This window comes from Vigna radiata, unplaced genomic scaffold (assembly GCF_000741045.1).
Source record: "Vigna radiata var. radiata cultivar VC1973A unplaced genomic scaffold, Vradiata_ver6 scaffold_95, whole genome shotgun sequence".
Classification (NCBI taxonomy): Eukaryota; Viridiplantae; Streptophyta; class Magnoliopsida; order Fabales; family Fabaceae; genus Vigna; species Vigna radiata.
In genome coordinates this window covers 819,479-827,075 of record NW_014543114.1, presented here as the reverse complement: position 1 = coordinate 827,075, position 7,597 = coordinate 819,479, and the positions used below count along the sequence as shown (strand labels likewise).

Here is a 7,597-nt window from a genome sequence, read left to right as displayed (position 1 = left end):
ACACTGTTAATGTTTTATCAATATAAATTTTATAAATATAACAAGTTCTTTTAAATTTCGTAATGTTTTCATAAAAGATATTTAATAGCACAAAAATAAGTTTGACTTTGTAGCATCAACATCAATCTATATGTTAAAACTTATATCGAATTAAATGCATACACATTCGAAGCCGTGGAAGGTAATTGCAAAATTAAACTAAATACTTATTATCATTAATTTTCTAATCGGAAACACAAAAGAAAAATCTTTGACTTACGGATCAAGATTCAAGAACGACTGTAAAAGAAAAAGAGCATGCAATAATATTTTTTTTATAAATGCAAAGAAAAATGAGAACGCATTGTCCTCCAGATCATGTCGACACGTCCATTTATAATTTTATTTTATTATTTTGAGCAAAGCTGCATAATTTTCTTTCAGCGTTCATTCTTTCTGGGGAAAAACAAAGCACAGTTAAATTCAATTAACAATTAGAAAAAGGAAAAACGTAGCTTGATTTCTCTGTTCAATCAGAAAGTTAAAAAAAGAAAATGTAAAAGCTGATTGGAGGAAGAAACAAATGAAATAAGCAGAGAGAGAAAGGGAAATTGTTCTGCTGTCTCTATTGGCTTTCAACTTTCCCCAGAAGTTACTTTCTCTCTCTTTCTTTTTCTTTTTTTTTTTTCCCTGAGATGAATTAAGGGTCAGGTTGAATGAATCACAAACACCCACTTAATAATTTTGCATTTTCTTTTGGTTTCTGTCAAATGGGTCTCATTTTCCTGAGAACCCAGTGAAAAAGTTTGCACCTTTGACTCCAAAACTTGCAGAGAAGAGGGAGATTCATCACAATTCCTCACAACCATGGAAGGTATTACGTTATCAGAGATTTGAGATTTTTTGTTATATTTTTCTTTACAAGATTGTGTCTGATTCATGTAGTGAATGCCTTTGTTGGAATCTAGGTCCTGGATATGATATGTTTGCATTATAGGGTAGTTGTTGTTTTTATGGTTAATATGAAATCAAGGTTATACATTTGGGGTCATTTTGCTCTGGGATAGTTAATCAAAGTGAAGGAAAATTAGGATTTGGTTGAATTTCTTTCATAATTTGGAATTAAATATTTGATTTGTGCAATAAGGAAATGAAATGATGCCTATGGTTGGATCTACTTCTTGTATGCACACCTTGTTCCATTGAAAAATTCTGGTAATTTTGCAACTTTTTTTTTCTACTTTTTAAAGTGTTTTTTCTTTAAATCTTAAGTTTTATTTTATAATAATATGCAAGTATGAAGCATGTATATTAACTTATACAGGACGTAAGTTCTTAATTTTTAAAAATCATTTTGTTGACAAAATTGTGAGGATAGAAAAAAATGGCTGATTATGATCTGTTTTTTTATATTTATATGCATAGAAAACAATTTTTCTTATCAGTTAGAAATGAAATTCATCAACTACATCCTCCCAGTGATCTCGTGTGACAATCTCTTGAAATTCATAAACCTTTTCTTCTTTTGAAATCATTTTCTTATACATATTTGACCAAAACATGAATCTTTCTTCTCAAAGATTTAAGGAAAACAGATTTTTCACTCTTGGAAAATTTCCCATCATAAACTTGACTTCTTATGTGTTCATGCACGCGTCCTTCTTCATATACTCATTGCTGTTAAGCATATAGCTGTATGATTGATTTCATAACAGTTTTTTCAATTGAAAATTGGATGGTATGACATTAGATTCTTCCTTTTTTTTATTGGTATTTTTTTTATTGCAAACTGTTGTTATTTTTTCCATCTTAACTCATGTACTTCTGCTTTTCTGTTGGTATTCAGAAACAACCGAGATGCAATCAGAAGAAAATAAATTGTCAATGGAGAAAAATAAGAAAAGAAGGCTCAAAACACCTGCGCAGCTTACAGCATTGGAAAGTTTTTATAATGGTAGGTTAAGATCTTTCTATCATATGGGTGTTAATGCGTCTTGCTGAGTGATGATTCTCAAGGAATTCCCTTTTCTACTTTTTTTTTTTTTCAGATCACAAATATCCCACGGAGGAAATGAAATCAGAACTTGCAGAAGAGTTAGAGTTGACAGAAAAGCAAATATCTGGATGGTTTTGCCACAGAAGATTGAAAGATAAAAAGTTGTTGAATGACGAAGTTGGTGCCAATGGACGACAAGATCGTTCAAGTGGTGTTATCCAGGACAGAGGCAGTGGTCTAGTGCAGGATTCATGCGGAAGCACTAAACATGGTGATTATAGGTATCTTGATCCCAAAGAGGTTGAGAGTCATGGCCTCTATAACCATGAATTTTCGGCTGCAGATATGACCTATGCACAAAGGAGCCATCATTATTCAGAAAATGATAGTGCAACTGATAACACATCATCTCAGAGTTGCTCATCTTTGCAAGATCGATTACTTCCTCAAGGACAGGATCAATATGACATGGAGCCTTCTATTCATTTGATGCCTAATGGGTCTCTTCCGCCCTTAAATCCCAAGGGTGCAAATAACATGGGGTATAAACCATCAGGGTATTTAAAAGTGAAGGGAGAGATAGAACATGCTGCTATTACTGCTGTCAAAAAGCAATTAGGAAATCATTTTCAGGAAGATGGACCATTACTTAGTGTTGAATTTGATACAATTCCTCCAGGGGCATTTGAAGGACAAATTGCAGATCTAGCTAATGGTAGGTTGTACTATATGTGTTCAGTTATCACATTATTTTCAACTCTCACCAGGCTTGCAACGCTAAAATGCTTTTTTGTTGAAATCATATAATTGCTGCTTTAGTTAATGGAATGTTGTTGCTCACAAAAGGTAGTGGGAAAGATATTTGGCACACATCACATTGTTTTCTTTCTTAGGTGGTGGTAGCTTCAAGTATGTTCTTTCTTTGAATAGAAAATAAAATGTACAAGCCCGTGGTTATTTGTCATGCATTATGATTTTGATGTTTAGATGTTTTGGAGAACTTTCAAGGGATGACTTCTTAATATGAATATTAACAGGTTCAATGATAATTAATCTGATCAGATTTTCTCTGTGGTCTGCAATAATTTTCAACATTTCTCTGAAGATTGCTAGTTGACATTGGATCTTGTAAATCAGGGGCTTTATATCACAATTCACTAGCCAATGTCTTTTACAATTTGAAGTCCTGAATGAATGTTATCACCTACTTATTTGAAGTTTAGAATGTAAATGGTGTATAAAATTATATTGTTAAATGCGATGTAAGGGCTGAGGACAAAGTATAAAAACTGAGAGCTTAGCTTTTAGAAGTTGTAGGCTTAACTAAGAGCTCAAACTGCTTTATTAATTGATGCATTTGTATTTTCTTTAAAAGGATCTGCCTTGAAAATATTATTTTGTTTTGGTAAATCATACTCATATTTTGAAGGAGCTGAGGTTCTAGTTCTTCTTAAAGTTGAAAACTTGTTACCACCAATGAATGCCTTATTTTGCGATATGCATATGACTTTTGTGTACACATCTTTGAACTTTTACTTTCGTAGATTTCATCTTAGCTTGCGTGTCAAGGTTTATTGTCTTCATTTTGTTGACTCTCATAACTCTAAATCTAATTTCTTCTTGCATATGGTCATTTGAAGAATAGATTGAGAATCTTACCCTTCTAATCTGATGAATGCTATGGCAGAAGGGTACTATGCTGCAAATCCCGCTCTTCCAAATTCACCAGAAGTCTCTGCTGTGAAAAAGCAATCCAGTAGCTCAGTAAGTTGAACTTTTGAATGCATTCATCTTCTGCTTTGATTATCCTATTAGAGCATGATATGTTCAAATTATAAGATACATGCTTCATAAATTGGGCATTTACTTGACTTTTAAGGTTAAATCTTACAAGCCTAGGATGAGTGTTGTTTTCATTAAAATTAGTGCTTAATTTTTAATGCCTGGTCTCTCTTTCTTTTTCTTGTGTTCCCAGAGATATGATTCATATTTTACCAAATTAAGGTCCCAAGATTCACATATGGTTGGAGGTGACTTTGGCTCTTTGCATGGTCCTGATTTCCAGGATAAGAAATCCCACAAGCAGATAAATCAAAGAGCAAGTTTTAACAGTTTTACCAATCATTTGCTTCACAAGAACTCTTCCCTGGATTTGTATGTAGACTCTACTGGGGAAGCATCTGCTTATAATGGTGGTAAAAACCATAGGGTGGGTACTAAGCATGGTTTTGAGGGGATGAGGTCAGACACTGCTTCCTACCCCAGTGACCACTATGAAGAAAATGCCGTTGCAGTTAAGCAGATAGATTCGCTGTTACATCTCTACAATAACATCAATCTGAAGAATGTACAAAAGAATGAATATGTAAAATCTAAGCCTTCAAATTCAATACATAAGTCTCAAATTTACTTGAATGCTGAAGAAAAAGGGCTTACCAAAAGGATGGCCAAGGTCTGTGAATACACTTGCATTTCTTTGTTTTTTCATGTCATCATCAATTTGTTTTGGTTTCAAATGACTTAACAAGCTTGGTTGGTTGAATTTGTTGCAGGAAGAGAACTTTAATGGCGAGAGAAAGTTAAAAAAACAATATCATGATCCAGATGGAATTGGGGTGCTTTCAAATGAAAAAATGGTGAGTTTTAGTTGCATTGCATAAACTTCCTGCATTTGTGGCTTTTGGTAACATTATTTTCTTGTCAACTTAGTCCTCTCTCATTCTTTGATAATGCACAGGATATTTTTCTTTACTCTGTGTTCTTATTCCATTTTTACATTAACATCATAGGTTGCAAAGCGAGCTAAAGTTGACCCATTTGAATCTTATGATGTTAAACAAACACCTGTTTCTGACCTGGAACCAAGAAAAGTTCAAAGGTGGCTGCTTATATCCTTTTTGATTTTCTCTTTTTCTTGATTACTTGCTTCTCTTGGTCCTCCTAAAATTCTGTGATCTTCTGTTCCTATCCACGTCTGTTTATTGTAGAACAGATTTGACTGATAATTCTGTAAGTAGATTATGTATAAGTGTTTATATTCACAACTTAAATATTAGAGCTTTTGGGTGGAGTTGAGAAGAATAACTTCTGCACATGTCTAGTTCAACATGTTTCTGAGAAACAATCGTTTGTTGTTTAAATTATCTTTAAGGAACAAACTGCTTTTAAAGTATAAGATATAATTTGAATGCAACACCCCAAGATCAATTCTACTCTGCATAAAAGTTAAAATCTTTCACCTCTCCCAAAATCAGTTCTTATCACCCCAGATTTGAAAATCATTAAGGCCTTGTTCACTTAAGTGGATTTGGGGAAGAGTAGTTGAGAGGATTTGAAGATAATTTTTTGTTGTTGTTTATTTGAATAGATTTAGAGATAAGTGAGAGTGGATTTGGAAGTAAACTTTTTTAATTTGTCACATAAATTAAATCTTACATTAATTCTCACAAATTTTATTTCCAAATCCACTCTCATTTATCTCCAAATTCACTCAAATAAACAACAAAAAAAATTACCTTCAAATCCTCTCAAATCCATTCAAGTATTCTTCCTCAAATCCACTCAAATGAACAAGACTTAAAAGAGAATTTAAGAAGTGGAAAGAAATGGATATTGAAGAACTATTTGAAAACTAACCATACACTTAACCTCATTCCTTCGCTTTTCACTTACTGGATATATAGTTCATGAGTTTAACACATTAATCTTAAAGCTTATAATAACTTTATCCTTGGAAGTTTTTATCATACTTGTTATTGACATATGGAATGTAGAACTCTTCCTAATACCATCATTCATGATCATGTAGGTCTGCAGCGGAGATGCCTTCTAGATTTAGTGAGGATGAAACTGCTGAAACCAGTTCCTCGGTGGATTAAGACTTGTTGCAGATATGATATTTGCAGGGTTTCTCTGAGGCACTGGTTTTGTACAGTGTAGAAAGAGAGGTCCATTTTGCACAGTAACATCTAGAAAGACACTCTAACATCACTAACTTGATTTGCTGTTGTGCTTACCTAGTAGCTTCTGTAAGAACACAAATCCTTCCACTACCCCTTTTTCTTAAAATTTTGGATGTAAATCTCATTTTCATGCAGCTGTTTGTGTTGGGTAGGACGGATCCAAATGCAGTTTATAATTATACATAACTTCCTTTCCTTAATGGTTTATGATGTGTTTGGTTCATCATTTCACCTTGATGAAACAATCTAATGTGAGAGGAAGATTGATGATCAGAGAGTGCATTGGAAAGTGAGATTTTGCCTCTCCAAACATGTCATTAGCTACTGTAGTTGGATCCTTGGTTGGACCAGTTATCCACTTAGCTTTTGGTGTTTGAGAGAAGCATTTTTGATTCATCTTCAATGGGAAAAAAGAGCATCAGAAGACCTAGTGGAAAAGTGTGATTAAATATATTAAACCTACATTTTTACAATAATTAAAGTAAAATTTCAACACTTGTGGTGTGCAACATTGCAATTATAGCACCTTAAATCTTCTAAACACTCTTCCAAACATTTTTTATGTTGTGTTTTGAAATTAATTGAAAACCATCAGTTTTATTGTTCATTGACTTTTGATTTTGGTGGATCTTAGTAAATTTAAGGTTTAAACTTCTTTTTGGTCCCTAAGTTATGAGCGGATGTTCAGTTTAGTCTCCGTTTTTAAAAATGTAAACCTTTGATTCCTAAGTTATAAAAAATGTATCAAATGAGTCCTTTTTTGATATTCATGGTCAAAGTATAAAGAACAATTTAAAATGTTCTTATTATTAAGAAACAAATCAGAGCAATATAAAGATGTAGCAGTTGTTAAGAAACAACCAAAAACAGTGTTTCAAGTTAAAAAAAAAAAGACTCATTTGATACATTTTTTTATAACTTAGGGACCAAAGATTTACATTTTTAAAAATGGGGATTAAACTGAAAATCCTCTTATAACTTAGGGACCAAAAAGAGGTTTAAACCTAAATTTAAACAATAGTAAATAGGTTCTTTAAGAGAGAAAATCTGTATTATTTCTCTGTGAAAAAGTTAGCTAAATATTCTTATACTTTTAAATTAAGGTGGAGAACACTTTATTAGTGCAATTAAGGATTGATTGCTTACACTAGATATAATATTCACACAATGTTTTTACTAATTTCTTTTTAAATTATAAAAGTGAATTAATATTTTATAAATTTTATATATATAAAATTTGAATTTTTATAACGATAGATTATATTATAATTAATACGCATATTTTTAAACATTATGTTATACAATCAATTGAAGATTTGTAATGAACCTATAAATAATTTTGACATTGTATGAAACTTTGTATTAATGATTTAATTAATAAAAAATATGAAATTTAATAAATTGACTTGTTTAAATTAGCATTTCACGAAAAGTTATTGAATGTGTAATTTGCCTAAATTACACTTATATCTATAAATGCAACACATGAAACACTTTTTTTCAAATGATTAAATATTTACAAAAAAAAAAATTAAAGTTGTAACATCCCAATAAATATATAACCCAAAGCTATAATTCATTTTAGGAGTTATCATGAATAATAAGGAGAACAGTAATAGATAAGCATAAAGGTAGAGAATTAGAAACAATACTTAGAATT

General features: G+C 31.7%; 1 protein-coding gene across 2 annotated transcripts; it reads left to right on the top strand.

The window, feature by feature from the left end:
* The first annotated feature begins 358 nt into the window (after nucleotides 1–358).
* LOC106753022 (homeotic protein proboscipedia) lies at nucleotides 359–6,131 on the top strand. 2 transcript variants are annotated; one of them, XM_022777368.1, is made up of 9 exons: nucleotides 359–853; nucleotides 1,826–1,933; nucleotides 2,028–2,246; nucleotides 2,319–2,690; nucleotides 3,663–3,739; nucleotides 3,951–4,427; nucleotides 4,528–4,611; nucleotides 4,765–4,853; nucleotides 5,784–6,131. In XM_022777368.1, the coding sequence occupies exons 1-9, from the start codon at nucleotides 847–849 to the stop codon at nucleotides 5,851–5,853; spliced, it is 1,503 nt and encodes a 500-aa protein (XP_022633089.1). In that variant the 5' UTR covers nucleotides 359–846; the 3' UTR covers nucleotides 5,854–6,131. The 2 variants fall into 2 exon arrangements, with proteins under 2 accessions (XP_022633089.1, XP_014490290.1); XM_014634804.2 differs by having other exon boundaries at nucleotides 360–853; nucleotides 2,028–2,690.
* Nucleotides 6,132–7,597: the final 1,466 nt, after the last annotated feature.

Bases quoted from the DNA above. Each gene is read 5' to 3' on its own strand.
- LOC106753022 (XM_014634804.2), top strand. The intron at 1,934-2,027 runs GTAGGTTAAGAT...TTTTTTTTTCAG, and splicing joins ATTGGAAAGTTTTTATAATG to ATCACAAATATCCCACGGAG. The intron at 2,691-3,662 runs GTAGGTTGTACT...ATGCTATGGCAG, and splicing joins AATTGCAGATCTAGCTAATG to AAGGGTACTATGCTGCAAAT.